This window comes from Protobothrops mucrosquamatus, unplaced genomic scaffold (genome assembly GCF_001527695.2).
Source record: "Protobothrops mucrosquamatus isolate PMUCROS unplaced genomic scaffold, P.Mucros_1.0 scaffold33, whole genome shotgun sequence".
Lineage (NCBI taxonomy): Eukaryota > Metazoa > Chordata > Lepidosauria > Squamata > Viperidae > Protobothrops > Protobothrops mucrosquamatus.
The window spans coordinates 672,115-693,121 of NW_015386417.1; the positions used below are offsets into that span (position 1 = coordinate 672,115).

General features: G+C 35.2%; 1 protein-coding gene across 1 annotated transcript in view; it reads left to right on the forward strand.

The window, feature by feature from the left end:
- Positions 1-1,205: 1,205 nt before the first annotated feature.
- ABCB1 (ATP binding cassette subfamily B member 1) overlaps positions 1,206-21,007 on the forward strand; it is a 43,771-nt gene continuing 23,969 nt past the window's right edge. The window contains exons 1-10 of the mRNA XM_029283187.1: positions 1,206-1,226; positions 1,832-1,985; positions 3,882-3,948; positions 7,517-7,708; positions 8,292-8,463; positions 10,469-10,593; positions 12,133-12,304; positions 15,444-15,557; positions 17,603-17,713; positions 19,949-20,074. Of these exons, the coding sequence (XP_029139020.1) occupies positions 1,206-1,226; positions 1,832-1,985; positions 3,882-3,948; positions 7,517-7,708; positions 8,292-8,463; positions 10,469-10,593; positions 12,133-12,304; positions 15,444-15,557; positions 17,603-17,713; positions 19,949-20,074 (1,254 nt within the window). The remainder of the gene's footprint in view (positions 1,227-1,831; positions 1,986-3,881; positions 3,949-7,516; positions 7,709-8,291; positions 8,464-10,468; positions 10,594-12,132; positions 12,305-15,443; positions 15,558-17,602; positions 17,714-19,948; positions 20,075-21,007) is intronic.

The following is a 21,007-nucleotide window of genomic DNA, read 5'->3' on the forward strand; positions in this document are numbered from 1 at the left end:
GTCGCCCCCTCCCCGCTTTTGGGGTGGGGGAGAATTGAGAGAGAGAGAGACAAACACACACACACACACAAAGAGGAGAGGGGAACTGCTGGGGCCGGCCCGTATTGAAGAATATGGCCGAATTTACCCGGGCTGGCCGTATATCGGCGTATAACACGCACACATCATTTGCCCCCTATTTTCAGGGGGAAAAAGTGCGCGTTATACGCCGATAAATACGGTACATAACATTCATATTTGATGTAATTGTTTGAGAAATATTACATGGAATAAGAATACATAAATCACCCTGTGGTGGGATGGACAGCAAATAAATTTAATAAATAAATAAAATATATAAATCATTTATACATATTATCATAATTTAATATACTAAAAAGTAATTATTTGTTTGAATCAATTCTGATTTAGGTCAATTAATAGAGAATCCAGAAGCAAAGAAAAAAGTTCAAAACTAAACAATAAAATATCATCATATAATAGTTGTTTTGTTAGTTGCGAAGTCGTGTCCGACTTCGTGTCCATCGCGACCCCATGGACAATGTTCCTCCAAGCCTTCCTGTCCTCTACCATCTTCTGGAGTCCATTTAAGCTCACGCCTACTGCTTCAGTAACTCCATCCAGCCACCTCATTCCCTGTCGTCCCCTTCTTCTATTGCCCTCAATCTTTCCCAGCATTAGGCTCTTCTCTAGTGAGTCCTTCCTTCTCATTAGGTGGCCAAAGTACTTGAGTTTCAATGTCAGGATCTGGCCTTCTAAAAAGCAGTCAGGGTTGATCTCCTCCAGGACTGTCCAGTTTGATCGCCTTGCAGTCCAGGGGACTCACAGGAGTCTTCTCCAGCACCATAGTTCAAAGATATAATAGTTATTAGTATTAAAATGAGTTGAGAAATAAACAATTTTGAAGTTCAAAATAAAACATATTAAACATAATTCCTGACACTGTTATATTGTTTCAAATATTATAGTATGCTATTTATGAAAAAAAAGGATTTTGATTCTTTTTGTCATGCTAAATTAACTTTATAGAATAGTGCAGACTTTAAAGCATCTTGGTTAGGATCATTAGCACTTTCATTATGAGAAGTACAAATTATGTTTCTTATTTATTTGAATTGTATAAATATGTTTCTTTGTAGAAAAAAATGAAATTTGAGTATACATTATTTTATAGGGGAAAGAAAAAAATCAAAGAAAAAATTAGTATGGTCAGCCCATTTGCAGTGGTAAGTTATAAAATTTGGTTGTTTTATTTTGTTTTGTTTTGGTGCCCTGGGGTCAGTGTTAATTTCTACTGTCCACCTGGACTAATTCATGCAGTTTTCTTGGCAAGATTTCAGAAGTTATTTGCCATTGCCCGATTTCTAGAGCTGACTGGCCTAAGCTAATCCTGCTAGCTTTGTTCCTTAGGCAGGATTAAAACTCTCAGCGTCATATTTCTAACCTGATGTTTTAACCACTACATCAGGCTGATTCTGTTTTAAAATTAAAGTTTAAAATTTAAATTAAAGTAGCAAAACTTTTAAAATGCTGTGTGTGTATTCAATAAAACTAAATAAGAACACTCATTCTATGAATATTATATGCAATTTGTTAATTTGTATTCAAGCTATTTTTTTTAAAAAGATACCGGATAACAGTGCTTTAAATTATTGATATAAACCATATTGTGTTATCATTGCCTCATTTAATGCAAGAATATGAAAAAACGAAAAGTCAGTAAATGCTGTCTGTTAATTGTGGAATTATCTCATAGATGTGTGTGTTCTAGTTGTATGACATATATCAATAAGTGGACAATTTTTTCACATGTGGATAATTTGCTTTTCAGTTTCGTTACTCCGAATCCCTGGATAAATTATTAATGATAGTGGGCGCTATTTTTGCAGCCCTTCATGGGGCTTCCCTTCCAGTTATGATGATTGTTTTTGGAGACATGACAGATACCTTTGTTGGATCGGGAACTCTTCCTCCAGGTAAAAGGAGTCAATAATGTCATGAAAAGAATGCAAAGACAGGATTAAAGCATGTATCATTTACAGTGGATCCCTAAGAAAATTGCCAAAAGTTTAGTAGGCTCTTGACTACTGGCATTGACTAGTGCAGGATTTACAAACAAGAACATTCTATTCTTACATTGATGACAAATGGCTGTTCAGAATGGTGTAAGTCTTCTAATTGGGCAAGGGGTTGGACTGCAAGACCTCCAAGGTTTTTTCTAACTCTGTTATTCTAGGTTCTATATATAGTCATCCATGTAAGACTGATATTGCAAGAGAAAAAACTTAGACAAATGTATCTGATAAACATAATAAATATATATAGATCAATATATCTAACACTAATAATAAATGTTATATACAAATTAGAATCATTTGCCAAAACTAGACTGACTGTAAAGAATAATCTTTGGAGCATGTAAGCAGTGATAGAAACATAGGAAACCAGCCTTATGCCAAATTAAACTTTGGAATCCTCTTCTACAAGGCCATATTCTGAAAATAGATGGGACCAAAATAAAAAATAGCTGTGTGAGCCACTGAAAATCATATGCAGGCCCATTTAGTAGTACTGTGAAAAAGACCAATACTTTCAAATAACAATAATATTTAATTAAAATAAATATATACATTTAAGGGCAGAAGATAACATTTTGTAGATAATCTGGGAGACTTTTCTTATATGTTGCCACAGTTTAGCATTTTCCTTTGTATTATGAAGTATAAATCTATTTTAGAATTTACACTATATTTTTAATATTTTTTGCCACTAAATGGCAAGAAATCATGCTACCTATGTAAGACAATTTTAGTCAGAGTTGATTCTAAGGGCTACATAATAATCTAAGCCTTAGACTGTCTTACAACCTTAGATCCAACAACATTTTAACAGAGCCATGAAAACAAGGATAATTAACTCCTTAAACAGAAAGTCCTAAATGCTCTCCAACAGAACTTTTCTGAACTTTACCATTTCCTGCTATCGACAGAGAACTATGTATACAAGAGATAGCTATAATACTCCTATTTTCTCTAGGATAACATGGCTACAGGTAGTCCTCATTTAGCAACCACAGTTGAGACATGCAACTTTATTTGTAATCAAAGCAGTTACTAAATGGGAAAACACTTAAACGTGTTTGTGCGTTGCTTTTTCCCATTCCCCCAACCTTTGGAGTGCTGGGATAGTTAGGAAAAAGAGAATTAATGTTTATTTACATTGATTGGAGAGAAAGGGATTTCAAGAGAGTAAGCAGGCACGTAATGGGGAATGTTTACTCTCTTGTAAACTCTTCCTTCCCAATCTCTCCACTCTGTGAAGGGGGAAAGAAAAATGGGTCAGGCACAGTACTAATGTATACTAACTGATTGGAATGGTGAATACATAACACAGAGAGACAGAGACAGAAACTGCACAGTTAGTCAATGTGCACTTTGGTCACAAAGTTATTTTTTCATCATAATTTGACATTATCACTGCATGAGGTAATCAGTAAATGAGTTCTAGCTATAGAGCAAGGACTGAAATCACAAGCTAAATTGGTAACACAAGCAGACACTTCTTCAGTTTGCTATCTTTCTTTGAATAATATATCCTACCATATTTTTTTCAAATCATGATGTGCACAGTCATTCAAAATCTCACTAAAAACCAAAGATGTTTCTTCATTAAGAACAGAATTGGAGGAATAGCCACAAGGAATCTTATCAGGGGCAATTGTCTTGATATAAACAAATGATGGCATTTGATAATTTATAGAGTTTTAAAAACCTTTATAATCTTGTGACTGGGGATAATCTTGTGACTGGTGATATTAAATTGTTAATATCTCCTTAATATTTTTTACTTGATTTAAACCATTTTTTCTTCCTTCTGGATAGATAATGCACCTTTACCTACTGACTCCCAGTACTTACCTTTTAAGGATCTAGAAGAAACAATGACAAGGTACCTTAAATTAATATATATACATCATTATACATTACATATTTGATATATATATATAAGTGCTTCTGTAAATAGTGTAATAAATGATAATATTTTAAAACAAGGATTGAATAACTTCCTATAATAAAGTTTATAAGTCTGGATACAATGCAATCAGTGAAGTTGCCTATATAGAGAAGCCATGTTAGTCTCAAAATCAGTTATTGATTATAAAATTCAGAAAACAAAAATGAGATGAAATTGATTAAAGTGATGCCTCATTATGTCAGTACTACTGAAATCCTTATCTGGATAGATGCACTTTAGTTAGTGGTATTAAAGCAAATTATGGTGTTCATAAAATAGTATACCAGCACTACATATAAAGGTATGATCAGAGCAATCATGTTATCTGTCCCAAATAGAAGAGCTATGTTGTACATCAATTATTATGAATGTTGTAGTTTGGAATGGGGAGGCACTCATTCAAGGGCCTGATGACTACCATGTATTGGACTACAACTCAGATACAGCCTCTTGGAACTCTGTTTCAATAAATCTGGAAATCATCAGGTTAGGGAATAATGCTTTAGTGTGCATTCTGATCTTGGCGACAAACCAGAATCTAGAAAATTGGTGAAAGACTGCAATTCTATACTTCAGGTAACTGCATTTATGCAAAAATGGGACAAAAGAGTCTTAAAATGGTTCTGCCCAACCTGTTATTTCCCCCCAGTACCTTACATGTAGGCTTCTACCACCCTACAACTAAGGGTGGTAGACAGAAAAGGCAAAGGAAGGAATTCTGGTTTGCCGCTGCAGATGCTGCAAATGTTCAGAAAGCGAGCTCCGTCTTCCACGTCCAATTTCACACCGCTGGGGGATCCTGGAAAGGGTTGAAAGTCACCCTGTAGGGGCGACCAGCAAGGAGGGCATCCCCGCTTGATCATGGGAGGGTGGTAGCCCTTCTTCTTGATCCGGGAAAGCCCTCCAAACCAGCAGAAGAAAGACCGGCCATAGCAATATGGCTTGTCACTAGGCTGCAGACAGCTGAAGTCAAACTTACCACCAGGCACCTACAAAGCAGTGTGGATTAGACTGGGTGAGATCTACCTCTATTCAATCCTAACTATTTTTTTTCACCTGTATAAGCTGCTCAAAGTATTTTTCCCCTGTGAGAGAGGGAAGGGAGATTCTATCTCAGCCTCTAAAAACAGGGCGACTGACTATCCAGGGGAGTTTAAAACATTGCAAGAATAACCTGCTTCTAACTGGATCTTTATCTTTCTAAAATTTGTGGACTAAAAGATTTCTTATTCTTATTGAAGATTTGGGTTTTTACTACAAAAAGAAGTAAAATTGGACAAAGGATTATAAAAATTTTGGATTTTTTTTTTAAAAAACCCTAAATTGTATGGGCGACATCTTGTGGCTAAACCTGATATTACAATTTGTTATTGCCTAAAAGAGACTTGGCTTGAAGCCCAGACTATAGATAACTGCAACCTTAACAGATATCAACTGTGAGAAGCCCAACTGTGTTCTATATTCAGTGACAAAAGTATTTTCATTCTGATTGTAAAGCTTTTAACTTAACACTCTACTAAGAGAACATGGATGAAGATCAGGAACAGATTCTCTTTATGTTGAAAGCAATTTATGAAAGCTATTCTTACAACTACTGATGAAATAAGAAGCTACAGAAAAGAACAAGATGTCAGCCTACATATACGAACCCAAACTTTGATTACAACTAAAGAATTAACTACACAGAATGTAATAGAAGAAGTAGAACAATTAAATACTATGATAGAAGATTCAATTGACCAACAAACACAGTTAATGGAAAACCCAGAAAAGAGACCGACAACATGGAAAAGGGAAAAGACTTTCTATATAAACCAAAAGAAACCTGAGGATCAAGAAGAACAGACTGAAGGGAAGATTAACATTTCAGGACAACTATGTCGAGATGGAAAAATAGAAAGATGATTTGTTAGTCCTTCCAAAAAAATAGCGACCGGATGGCCTTTTCTAATTCAAACAATATATATAATAATACAGGGAGATCTATTTGATGATTTAAAAGCACAGACATGGAAGGCGAGTTGGCAAAGAAAGAAAGCTAGAATAAGGCTGAAGAAAATTGGGGTTTTGCCTTATTTGTGAAAATTAAAATAGAACATACTCAAATAGACAAGATGAGTATTTTGAATACTAGATTTTGTTATGAGCTGAGATAAAGAAAACTTTGGTCAATTAAAACTTGGAAGTATAAATATTAAAAGTTAAATTTGAATATTGATTTGCTTATAAAGGTTGAATGTAAAATTAATTAAGATATATATATAAGCTAAAAATCTATTGATAAATGTAATAAATATGTTTTTACTTAGCTGCTATAATAAAAATTATTAGCTTAAATATGAGATAGTAGATACCAAGAGAAAAAGAGAGGAACTTTTTAATGTTGAAATAAGAGAAATTTTGGTTATTAAATTTAAGACATTTTGAAATTAATAGAAAATAAGAATGTTATATTGTATTATTAATTAGTTGATGTAAGATGGTGAGAAATAGAATATATTCAAATAGATAAGACGTGTATCCTGAACATTAGATTTTGTGATGAATTGGGATAAAGGAAACTGTGGTTATTTAAAACTTGCAAATTATAAATGTTAAATGTTAAATTTAAATATTAATGAGAAACTAAAAATTGGGAAAAACTAATTAGGACATTGAATGTTAAAATAACTAGGATATGTATAAACTAAAAATTATTGATAAATGTAAGAAAGTTATTTTTATTTAATTGATATAATAAGAATTGTATTAGTTTAAACATGAGACAGTAAACACTAAGGGGAAAAGAGAGGAAATATTTAATGTAATAGTTGAGACTTGTACTAAAGATATTTGTATGTTTTTGAATTATTGATTAACTCAGCCACCACGTTGTTTTTTAAATATTTAAATGTAAAACTAGAAAATCAATAAAACTTTTTTTAAAAAAAGAAAGAAAAAGCAAAGGAAGTGGGGGGTCAAGGAAAATAAAAATACAAAAGGGCAGAGCTTCCACTATGATGTCACAAATTGTTTTGGCTAAATGTAGATGCCTATGTCTATAACAAGGATCTTTCTCCACATTAAAGCAATATAAATGTATTCATCAAATCATGATGGCTTAATGCTTTGAATAGTTTGTTTTATGCAACAAACTTCTCCAAGCTGTTGCCTTCATGCTGTGTAGTACTAGAAGTCTCATAATTCATCAGGCAGAGGAGCAAATAGCCATACTTGTTATGTATGTTGGGTAATACAGCCATCTGAATGCAAATTTCTTGAGAAAAATAAGAAGACTAATTGCTTCAGTGTTGACTCATAATATTTTTAGGACCCTAATAACTATGAAACAATCTGAAGAAATATTCTTTTGGTCAAATCTGTCACATTCTTGCTTTTTAGTTGTTTACATTGAGTATATTTTCTACATTATTTGGTCAATTCCTTTCTTAAGATTAATAATGATGCTACAGACAAACATAGATTACCTTCTTGAATTTACCTCTACAATACTGTATTTCAGGTATGCATACTGGTATTCAGCCATAGGAGCTGGAGTTCTTGTTTCTGCCTATGCATACACTGCATGTTGGACACTTGCGGCTGGCCGCCAGGTCAAAAGAATTAGGCAACAATTTTTCCACGCCATTATGAGGCAAGAAGTAGAATGGTTTGATGTAAATGATGCTGGAGAATTAAATACACGACTTATAGAGTGAGTACATATTTCATGCTTTTTCTTCAGTAGTTAATTTAATTTACCAGTTTAGTAACTCTAAAGTAAATCTCAGTTGCTTAGTGTGTGTTAGTAAAATTCAGCTCTGAAAAAGTACTGCATGTGTATAGCACTGGAGGACAATGGGATCCTCTGCTTTCTACTGATCTCCAAGATTAGCATGTCCAAGGGAAACTTCTGCTTAAAATTGCCAAACTAAAATGGATAAGCATCTTTGATTCTGCTTAAAATCTCCATCAAATTCATTCATTGCTTAGCAGAACAAAACAAAAGTTACTACCTTATCTTAAATACATTTGCTTTTATATAGAATGCTTACAAATTACACTTCTTCCAGTTCACTGCATTTTTATCTCACTCCTTTATAATTTTCCCCTTTATTCAGGATACATGGTACAATTGTGTATTTTCTGGCAAGAGGAATATATATTCTATATCCATGTATGTACTCAAACTGTGCTGTGTTGATACAACTGAAGTATGTCAGAAAACCAGCAAAAATGTGTCTTGATAGTCATTTCCTGAATATTGCCCTAACAAGTTTGCTCTAATTTCTTTTCAGTGATGTATCCAAAATCAATGAAGGAATTGGTGATAAAATTGGAATGCTGATTCACGGAATATCAGCATTTCTATCAGGATTTATAGTCGGATTCATTAAAGGATGGAAATTGACTCTTGTAATCCTTGCTATCAGTCCTGTTCTAGGAATCTGTGCTGCAATTTGGGCAAAGGCAGGTATACTTTTGCTGAAATATAATGGTATAGTACACAAACTCCTTTCAGTCATGAAAATGCCATTGTGTTTCCCTCTAAAATGGAGTTTTAATTGTTTCTGTGTTTCTTGAAATAATAGTAGGGATAATATATGTATCTTCAGAGGCTGTATGTCATTAGCAAAATGTCCTGGGTGGTCGAGGATGTAATATATACCTTCTTTAGGAAAGAAGAAACAACACATTATTTCATTGCTGGATCTTGATTGATTAGTTTTGGTTTCAGATCAGTATATTCTAATCTAAAAGTGTACTAAATTTTCCTGAATAGTATATCAAGTATATCAAGTCATTTGTGAGTGGCATACATAAAAAGATTACTCAGTCGTGACTGACATCTTCATTTTTTTGACCCCTTTGAGAAATTCCATGCAAGTTGCCATTAGTGCAGATGTGTACCCACAGGAAAACACATACACACACACACACACACACACACACACACACAGCATAACCATCCCACAAGAGATCAGTGAGATGTCCCTAGAAGCATTCTTTTTTTCTCTTTTGTGTTGAGAGGGACTTATGGGATTTCACTTCTGTACTCAACATTTGTGACTCACTAAAATGAAGATAACATTCAACCTCTATCTGTGTTTGAGAGTGTCCTCTGTCCTTTAAGAGGGCTTTTTCACGCTTGGGGAAAACCACTCTGCTTGTCTCCATATTTTGAGGTTTATCTGGCCCTTGGGAATCTCAGCTGTTTAAACTTTATCCTTTTTCTTCTAAATCATTCTGTCCTATAGCCAAGGGAATATGGCTATTGCCAGCTTCCCCATCCTCCAGATCCTGATAGATAGATAGATAGATAGATAGATAGATAGATAGATAGATAGATAGATAGATAGATAGATAGATAGATAACCTTTATTGTCCATTTTTTTTTTACTGTGGGCACAATAGCACACATTAAAAATGAAATTTAGTTGCTTGTTCTCAAAGCAACACATACATAACACACATTTAAACATACTCTAAACAATATATGTATAGACCTACACGCTTACATATAAGCAGCATATAAATATTAATCACTGTCCATCTTGAATACATAATGGAAGGGGAAAGTTTAGAATTCACAAGGTTAATACTGTATGGAACAAAACTGTGACTGAATCTGGATGTTCTGCTTTGGATACCACGGAGCCTCCTCCCAGAAGGTAACAAAGAAAACAGGTTGTGAGGAAGGTGTGTGGTGTCCCAGGCAATCCTGCAGACCCTGCTCAAGCAACGCTTATGTGCTATGTCCTGGATGGAAGGAAGAGAACTGCCAATAATCTTTTCAGCCATCCTCACCGCTCTCTGCACCGCCTTCCTATCTGAAGCAGGCAGTAATGCTTCCAAACCAGACTGTGATGATTCCATTCCAGCAGTTAGTTTTCAATAGCCACGAGAAAAAAACATGGTGAGGGGGAAAAAACACCAGGCATCGCAGTCTGTGATTGTATGTGGCCTCTTTTTAAGCTGAGGGCAGCCCAATGGAAGAGTGAAATACGACAGTAAAAAGCTTTGCCCGGTGATGTAAAACTTCTCTAAAGGATAAGATGGAACATTGTTGATGGCTGTCTAGAATTTTGCTACCTGAAGAATAAAGTTAAAGCAAGCATTTTGGGTTCTTCAAAACAGTCTAAGGTGCTGCAAAAGAACCTTAAGATATTAGGCACAGTCACATTATACATGTTCATATTCTTTAAAAATCAAAAGCAATGGAAAAAAGAAGAAAAATGCCAGAACTTACTAAGAAGAGGAGAGAAAGGTGGGAAAGGGATAGTTCTGGCCATGGAAAGGGGAACAAAGATGGGGCAGGTAGAAATTACTTGATTTTAAGAAGAAACATATTGTAGACTTTTTTAGATGGTAGGCAGCATCTAATCTCCAATGTTTCACTGGAGATGTTCATGTAAGAAAATGAAGCTGGTGTTAGATTTAAATGGAAAAGTCAAAACTTTGTTCTTTTGCACAGATCCTTTCTGCATTCACTAATAAGGAACTTGCTGCATACGCAAAAGCTGGTTCAGTTGCTGAGGAAGTTCTAGGTGCTATCAGAACAGTGATAGCTTTTGGAGGACAGAAGAAAGAAATTGAAAGGTCAGGAAAATTTATTAATTTTACACAGAATCTCTGGGGCTAATTTCATTCTGTATATTTGACTCTTCCGAAAGCAAATAAGTGATAGACCAGTAACATTCATCGCCACACTCTTCCATATTTGTTCATAAGAGTTGATCTAAATCAGACATGTCAAACTCGTGACGTCACGTGATATTGCACAATGTATTGGAGCTTTTTCCCCATTGCTGGCAATGGGGTGGGCGCGGTTTCTTCGTGACGGGTCCAGCCTACAGGCTGGCAGTTGGACACCCCTGATCTAAATTTTAGTCATGTTAAAATGTTCCTATTGTCTTCAAGCAGCAGGGAGTTGAAATAAAAAACTCCCTCAAAACTGCAAATCTGGGGTGTTTCTGCTTGCTTCTCAGTGATGCTCTACAATTGAAATGAAATAGGGTACTCCATAGTCTGATTCTGTTTCTTTTTTACTGATTCCTCTCATCCATTCATGCAGGACTTGCAATAGCTTTTCAGCGTAAATCTCAAGGGTTTGTGATAAAAAGGAATTAAATGAATTTAAATATGAGTTGCACACATACACAAGCTGCTACATAAAGGACAGTATGGCTGCAAGTAGAAGGGAATAACTAAATAATTAGAATAACTAATTTTGGCCAAAATTAAATATTTCTGTTGCCAAAAAGACTGATAGCAATAGCAATATCACTTAGACTTATATATCGCTCTCCAGTGCTTTACAGCACTCTCTGAGCAGTTTACAAATGTAAACATATTGTCCCCAATAATCTGGGTCCTCATTTTACCCACCTTGGAAGGATGGAATGCTGAATGTCTATAAAGATTCTCAGTCATCCAGATCATGGTTGTCCCAAAGATGCTTTTTAAAGAGGCAACTTGTTTTTTCTTTGAAGATGTTTTGCTTTTCATCCAAGACGTTTCTTCAGCTCTGATTGGATGGTGGGGGATTGAAGGATTTATATTCTTTGCAGACAGCTGGTCATTTGCATTTATTTAGAGAGTCATTGAGGCCACTTAGAAGTTTATCTGTGTCCTCGATCATCTGAGTGGTGCAAATGGTATGGAGTCTTCTTGGAACTGTTGAAAGGACTGTGTTGTAGACTGAAGATAGATGATGTCATATCCCTTCCCTCTGTTTAGAGAGGGCTGTTCAATTTTGACATGGATGGCGTCTTTTATTTCTCTTTCAAACAAGCAGTCCTCTCTGTCCAAAATGTGGACTTTGCTGTCTTCAAAAAAGTGGCCTTTGTCTTTTAAATGCAGATGGACTGCTGAATCTTGTCCTGATGGGTTTGTTCTCATATGTTGTGCCATGCATTTATGAAGTAGTTGTTTTATTTCCCCAATGTACAGATCTGCACATGTCTCACTGCATTGTATTGCACATACCACGTTGCTTAGTTTGTGTCTGGATGTTTTATCGTTGGGGTGGACAAGCTTCTGCCTTAGTGTATTCTTGGATTTAAAGCAGAAGCTTGTCCATCCCATTTATATCAAATGCAATTATATAATATACTGAATTTTCCATTTTTCTTTCAGATATCATAAAAATTTAGAAGAAGCTAAAAACATTGGGATAAGGAAGGCTATTAGTACCAGCATTTCCCTTGGAGTTGCTTTCTTAATAATATATGCCTCCTATGCATTGGCTTTCTGGTATGGAACTACATTGATAATAGAGGAAAAATACAGTATTGGAGGAGTCCTTACAGTAAGTGTTGGCAATTAGCTATACAGTTTTATTTTGCAAAAATAAAATAAAATAAAATCAATAATAATAACCAATTTCCAAAGCTGGGTCTTTATGGTGTGAAAACAACTTTGCAATACACATGTACAAATCCCATGTAATATGTTGTTAGTTAGAGCTTTGGTTGATCTTGAAAAGCTAAGCATGTATGAGATCACCACAAATTCTCAGGGCAATAGATCTAGGAATAGGAAGGTCAAATGGTATCTTGGAAGAAAGCAATTGAAACTCATATCTGTACTATTGCCAAGAAACCTTTGTGAAGTTGAGGCTAACTTGAAGGTGACTCCATATGGTATTTTATTTCATATGCGCTGTCATGAGAGATGGCTATCAACTTCCTGTCTCACTTATGTCCTGGAAACATCAGCTCAATGACAAAGGAGTTAAACTTCTTGATTTGAACCATTAGAGTGGCATTCCTGTTGCTCCCTCTGCTAACTGTTGAAATAACTTGTGCAAGAGGACCCTTGCTCCACTTTATATCATGACAAAGCTGCTTTCCCTTTAAGAATACACTTTTGATTCTGTTTATTTTCTCTCTCTGCGTCCTCCATTGTATCCTTTGTTGAGGTTCTGCTGGTAATCAAATTGTTCATTGGATTCTAGTTATTCCTGATCTCCCTGCCCTTTCCTTAGCATCTCACTTCAGTTCCCATTAGCCAGGCTGCCACCTGAAATGTGCCTTAGCACATGTACTAGCTTCCTTTCATTGTGCAGCCCAACATGATTATTTGTCCAGTTTCCACAGTCATTCAAATGGTTAGGACACTTGAAGACAAATAAAACTATATATTATTGTTTGGCGAGGCACTGCATATTTTCTGCTTTCAAACCCTTCCAACTGGAAAGAGTACGGTTTGCCAAGGGAAAAGGGAGTTTATTTATAGACCATGTTTATTTTTAATCTTTTTCTTTTTGCCTGCCAAGTATTGTAGGCAATCATAGTTTGAAATAGGAAAGGCCTATTATATATTTTGCTTGTAGGTTTTCTGACCTAAGATGTTTTTAAGGTATTTTTAGGAAATGGTACAGAGATAATTAATGCTTCCCTGTTTTGCCAAGCACTGCATAGTATTGCAGCTTAAGATAATAAAAAAGCATAGTTTGGCAGGAGAATCTTTGACTTATCAAATTCAGTAAATATTGGAGCATGCATTGAAGTAAATCGCAGGTACCACATAGCAAAATTGTAATTCTAATAAATGTCAAAAATAATTTTCATGCTGGTTGGCAAGGGTGGGCTAAACTGTGATTCGCAATTCCTTCTATACAACATAGCTTTTTAGAGAAAAGTCAAAACCTGCAAAATTTGATCACCTGCCATTTGTAAATTTGACCTTTGGTTTCATGGTATTTTAAAAACCATACCATGTGATCTAAACTAGGATTAACTTCTATTTAAAATCTAAGAAAAAAGCCTACTGAAAAAAGGAAACCCAAAGGTGCTTTTTCAGGAGGCAACTGGACTTTCTTGCTTTTCTTTGAAAACGTTTCACTTCTCATCCAATAAGCTTCTTCAGCTCTGACTAGATGGTGGGGAGTGGAAGAATTTATATTGCTTGCAGACAGCTGGTCATTTGCATTCTTTTAGAGAGTCGTTGGGACCTTTTGGAGATTTACCTGTGTCCTCAGGGTCACCTGAGTAGTGCAAATCCATGTAGAGCCTTGTTGGCTGCAGGATGTTTTCTCCCCTGTGTTCCTTCACTATTGAAGTCAGGAGCAGGCTGTTGGGGGTGAGTCTGTGACTGAATCTCAAACTGAAGCACAAAAGGTTCCTGTAGTCTACAAAATTTTCTGGAAATCCATTCTTAATCTCACACCCTGAAGACACAGGTAAATTTCCAAATGGCCCCAACGACTCTCTAAAAGAATGCAAATGACCAGCTGTCTGCAAGCAATATAAATCCTTCCACGCTCCACCATCTAGTCAGAGCTGAAGAAGCTTCTTGGATGAGAAGCGGAACATCTTCAAAGAAAAACACGAAAGTCCAGTTGCCTCCTGAGAAAGCACCTTTGGGACAACCATACTTGGATGACTGAAAAAAGGAAAAGATATAACGAATAGAAAGAATGATCTTGACGAACAGAAGGAACAACCACTATCAAGACAATGTTCAGATAAAAAAACCTGAGTCAAGGCAGATCTATAAACTGAGAAAGCATCTCAAACAAGGCCATTTCTACTTCTCATGAAGATAAAGGAAGGGAACTAGGGAGCACATTCAGACTTGCAGAATTCTATTATTATAACCTTATGATAAAAGTATCATTAGCCTACATGACTTTGGTTTCCTAGTTTGGTTTATCTTGAAGAGCATTATAACCCAGATGTATCTACTTTTGTGTTATTGCCCAAACCTCAGCCCATTTCCTGAAATTATTACTGTCCTCTCCAACTTTGTAGGAACAGCTTAAGCCCCCAAATCCCCAAGTGGTGAAATTATATTACCATCCATCTTGATCTTGTGTGTCTCTTTACTTACTTAAAAATGTTGTGAGCTGGCAGTATTTGGACCCCCTCCTATCTGTTGTGTCAACTGAAAACATTGACCGGCCAAAAACCAGCCCTGCTTTCATTATTACACATAATTCTGTTTTAGTTGTGTATTTAACTATATTTTAGTTTACTTTTATTCCTTTATTTTTGTGTATTATAGTTTTTTCTTTGTTTTTAATATATTTTACTTGTGAACCACCCAAAGTCATTGAGAGTCAGGACAGTTCTTTAAATAAATAAATAAATAATAAAAAATAAAGAAATATATATTGCAATTAAAAAAACCCGTATTTACTTTTTAAAAGCTTACTTTGATAGTGCAAAGGATTAGAATTTGGTTAGATTATTTTAATATCATTTCAGTGAAAATGACAATATTTTCTTACAATGCAAATTTTGAAATGGTTACTTATACCATTACATTTGTATGCTGAATGAAGTTATTCAAACACTATATTGAGAATATTCAAGCATCATTGTTTCCTCCAGTAGACATTTTTTGCTTGCTGAAGTTCAGCCAATCATTTTTATATTATTGTATATGGAAACTATACAGCTGACAATGGATGTTTCTTTCTGTTCTGAAACACTTTTGTGTAGGTCTTCTTTGCTGTGATCATTGGAGCATTTAGTATTGGCCAAGTCTCTCCAAACCTACAAGCATTTGCTAGTGCTAGAGGAGCTGCATATGCAATATACAAAATCATAGACAATGTAAGTATCCTTTTTGGAACTATGCCTACAAATGAAAAGAGCCAAAGAATTGGAGATCTGTTAAAGGTTTTAATAATCATTGGTGAAAACCAGGTGACAAGGCCATTAGATCCCTATGTTGTGGCATGATTTGTAGGAGAAGGGCAGATAGAGCTGGGGGACAGAGTTAAGCATGTCATCAGGTTAGAGTCATAACATTCCCACAAATGGTCCAGATCTGACTTCTCTTGAATTCCCTTACCTGGCATCAATTTAATATTGAATTTTAGTTGACTAGATTCTTATGTATAAGCTTGAGTAATAAATCTGAACTGCAATTTAACATATGGGCCTTTGCACCTGGCATGATTAGAACTACAATACAGATAGTCCTTGATTTACATGATGCTGGTTGCAGAGTGTTTGAAGTGCAGACACATAAGCAGAAAGCAGGCAACCATCATGATTTCTGAACCATGTCATAAATACCTTTGGGGGGGGGCGGAATCGTTGTAACTTCAAATGGTCAATAAGCAATTGGTTATAATTTGAGAACTAAGGAGAAACTTCCTGACAGTTAGAACAATTAACCAGTGGAACAACCTGCCTCCAGAAGTGGTGAATGCTCCAACACTGGAAGTTTTTAAGAAGAGACTGGACAGCCATTTGTCTGAAATGGTATAGGTTTCCTGCCTGAGCAGGGGGTTGGACTAGATGACCTCCAAGGTCCCTTCCAACTTTATTATTATTATTATTATTATTATTATTATTATTATTATTATTATTATTATTATTATTATTATTATTATTATTATTATTATTATCTGTGATTGGATAGTGCAACAGTCCAAATGGCAATTAGATAGAGGAAAGACTTTTTGCTGCCCTTTACTGATTGGCTGAATTTTGTAGCCTTGGGCATATAGAAAACATATCAGATTTGTTTTCAAATCTATGCATGCCTAAGGTAATTCTTCAAATTTAGCCATTACAGATATTGTTAATTGCATCTTTCTGTTTTTTATTGAATAGTCATGCAAATCTCTAATAATAAAACTAATAATAACAGTAAAAAATAAAAGACTGTATTTCAATATTGGCTAAGAAATCAATAAAGAAAATAGATTGTGGCATTTCTCACTACAGTGAAATGATCAATTCAGTTCATTAATGATATACTTTTAGGAGTAGAATAAAGGAGGGGCTAGATGAATGTTCAGAATACAGGAATAGCTATATAGTGTGACAATTAACAGCAAAGAAAATAAAATTAAATCAAGTTTTGCACTTACTCTGTAAATGGTTAATGTAGATAAGTTAATGTAGAGTTGATAATTGTATGACCCCAGCAAGCATAGTTGAACAATGACATAACAGCCTGTAAGATATTGCCTAAGAAACCAAAACAGAAACTGAAACATTGAGGGTATTGAGGGACATGAAGGGGGGGGAAATGTCAATTTTATTTTGAGTATATTTTTAATGAGAACTTTTCTCTGTTCCTATAAGATAAAGGAAATGTAGGTTAGCAACAAGGAACAATGCTAAAATGTAGTTCCTAGAGATCTAAATTGGCTGTAAACAAAGATGTAAGTTCATACATTGTAGTAAATCAAAGTATATTTAATTATAGTTTTAACTAGAATCAGAATTGATTAGATTTATAAATCATAGCAAGCTATAATCCACTGCTTATAAATCACAATGTGTAGATTCAGATTTTATGTTAAAACCAAACCATGATACTGTGGCTAAGCAAAGATTTCACCAACAAGATACCCTCTAGATGTGCATAATTCTCAGACTTTCCTTGACCAGCATGGCCTTTCCTGCAAATCTGAAACTTGAAGGTTACAGATCTGGATGGTACACAGATTGAGGAAGATTGTATGTAGTGTGCTGTGTCAAATCAATGTAAAAAAACAATTATGGCTACTTATGTAAAAATAGAAAATCCTATAGATAAACTTTCATGTTACACAACTTGCATGCAATATTTTCTTTTGTTTTCAATCTGCAAATGCATGAAACTAACTGGTTTTAATTTGTTATTTTCTTTTATGTAGGAACCACAAATTGATATTTATTCAGAAAGTGGCTATAAACCTGACAAAATTACAGGAAATCTCAGTTTCCAAAATGTATATTTTAATTATCCAGCAAGGCCAGATGTCAAGGTATCATAAGTTAAACCAGGAAGTATTTTCCACTATTACCATTTAAATTATAACTAATCTAATCAGTTTCAAATAATAAAGGAAGATCTCAATACTATATAGTTTTATTTAGAACTGCCAAGGGAATAGAATGTGATGCAAACATATGTACTAAACCAATTCTAAAAAGACTTCATAGCATAAACACCATATTATTGCTTTAAATTAGATTTTCCTACAGATCCCTTCTGAATGGGTTGGAATCACATTTGAATTTCCAGCCACCATGTGCATTCTAAGTTACAGCCCCAAGACCTTTGGAGACCACCAAAATAGAGAAGTCTTCTGTAAAATATGCAAAATTTTATGTTATTGATGTTTTGCCCTAATTGTTCACTGCTACAATTCCTTGTTTTTGTTTTTTCAAAAAAAAAGACAAAATTTCCTATACATAAATAAATGCCGAGGGTTAAAGCAATAATAAATGTAGCATCAAAGCAACTTCAGAAAATTTTTTGCCAATAGAATTTATTGAGAGTAATCTTAAATATATTTCATTGCCATATATTACTTATTAGGGTTGCATGGTCTAGGACAGGGCTTTTCAATCGGTGGTATGCATACGACCTGTGGTACTTTGGCACGCGGCAGGTGGTACGCAGCCATCCTAGAGAAGTGTAGCAGGGGAGGAGAATGAGATGAAGCAATCCAAGCCTGAGGGAGAGGCAGCTGCAGCTGCAGGACTGTCTGGGCTTGGCAGAAGCCCCAGGAGCCAGCAGGGCTCCAGCTGATTGGCGCTTCTGGAAGCAGCGTGGAGCTGGAGGTGAACTGAAGAAAAGTGGAGGGGGGAGGAGAGGCTATAAAAGGAGGCGGTTTGGGCAGGAAAGGGAAAAAAAGACAACAGGGAAAGAGAAGAGAGCTCAACAGGCAGAGAGGAAACAGGGACAGAGAAGAAGCAGCAGCTGTTGCTGGAAGAAAAGGTCCCCTGGTTCGTTTTCTCCAGCCAGGAGAATGCAATCAGCGCTGATGAAATGAAAAGCCGGCAGATGAGCATGTCGGAAAGGAGGTGGGTTTATTTAGTTCTGGATCAGCTGGCAGTTTTTGTACAGTTTTTACAGCGTTTTGTAATTCAGAGGCTCGGTTTGTATGCTTTGGTTATTGGAATATTTTAGTCTGTATTTTAGGCTAGCAATGAGTCCAAAGTGTTGACTTCCATAGGTTTAATCCCTTTAAACAAATGTAATTAGTTTTACCCGTTTATCTTGAGTCTATGTTTTTTAGAAAGTTTACTTTGAAAGTAAACAGGCTTAATTTAAGGCTAAAGCTTTTCGCAATTGCCAGAGCCCTTCAGTGTTGAGTTGCAACATTGTGACCCGAGACACGCCTGAGGCAACTTAAAGAAAAAAAACCACGGAGTTTATGTGTTTATTTTGTGAGCCTTTCTTGCTTTGCACTTAATTCCTGTGTCTTTAAGGGTACAGGGAAGGAATTGGGGAAGTGCATTCTTACTACACTCTGGAAGGAGAACTCAGAAGGAAGAGAGAAAGAAGGGCTGACCAGCTAGCTCAGGAGTCTACAAACTTAGCAACTTTAAGACCTGTGGACTTCAACTCTCAGAATTCCTCAGCCAGCCATGATGGCTGAGGAATTCTGGGAATTGAAGTCAACAAGTCTTAAAAATGCCAAGTTTGAAGACTCCTAAGTTAGCTGGTAGTGGTACATATTAATAAACATGGATAAATTCATCATACATTTTTCAGTGCAAAGCCACTGAAGAAATTAAAACTGGTACTTTTTTCCTTTTTTTCTACAGTTTGTAATATTTTATTAGATTATAGAATAAAATAAAAATATACATAAGCAAATAGTAGGACACAGTGGGGAGGAAAAGGGGAAAAGTGAGGGGGGAGAAGGGAAAAAGAACAGACTTCCTCTGTTGCAGTAGAAGGAAGCATTAACATTGAACCTCAACTTTTTACTTTTCCATAATATTATAAACTAGCCATTTCTATAACAAATGAATTTAATCAGTAAAACCCAAAATCCCCCCCTTTTTTTAGTCATCAAGTTTTTGACACCTTGCTAAGCACTGGTGGTACGCAAATATTGTCATGTCCTAAAAGTGATACAATCTGTGAAAAGGTTGAAAAGCCTTGGCTAGGAGCATGTATATCTTTCTGCCATTATTTTGTGAAATAAAACACATTTTATTGTGACTTGTGATCCAGTACATGTTATTCTGTTTTCCTCATTCAGATATTAAATGGACTGAATCTGCAGGTCAATAGTGGACAAACAATAGCCCTGGTTGGCAGCAGTGGTTGTGGGAAAAGTACAACTGTCCAATTGATACAAAGGTTTTATGATCCCTTGGAAGGCATGGTAAGATATCTGAAGCCATCCAGGGTACCTGGAACATATTTTATATTACATATCAGATAACTTCCCACAGGCAGGAAAAAAATTCATTGTAGAGAATGAGTACAGTTCTTGAAGTCAAACAGGTGGTGGCAACATTGGAAGCAAGACTTGGAATGATATCAAGTAAGGTAATCAGAATCTCTTGATAGTGTTTGAGATTTTTTTATTCACCCAATTCATCATATCAGGTAGTTCCAGGAAGAGTAGGAGATGAGGATGAAAGAGGAGGCCTATATACCGTTTACATTGCTGGAATGATAGCTAAAGGGATTTTTTAACACACAAATGCCTTGTGTGTCCAATCATACTTGGCCAATAAAGTATAATTATTCTATTTTATGCTATGCTGTGCTGTGCTGTGCTGTGCTATGCTATGCTATTCTTCTAAAGGGTTTTTACTTGCAAATCTTAACAGTCTGATATGGTAACCATTTTGTATACAATGTAGGAAGACAATAAAAAAGAAAGCACTTTGGAAAACATGGAAAACTTTTTCATTACTGAGAAGTCCTTCTAAACATTAACTTCAATCTTTCCTCAATATGTTATTTATCCAGTGTTCTTGGGAAATTTAAGTTATGGAGTAGTACTAATAAGATATATTGATTGAAATGAATTAATGCATCCTAATTTTCATGGCTGATTATCTGGCCACTCTAGTTAAACATTAAAAATTAATCATTGTTTTATTTTCTAAAGCACTTTAAGAGTGGCTATATCCTCAAAAGTATTTTAGATTAAAAAAATAAACATTTCTGTGAATCATACAATAATCAGTGTAAATAGTACCAGAAGAACATTTTTTCTTTCTGTTTTGAAATATTTAATCACATTTTTGTAAAATAAACAATACAATAAAAACTATTCTATTAAAATAATTAATATAATATAACC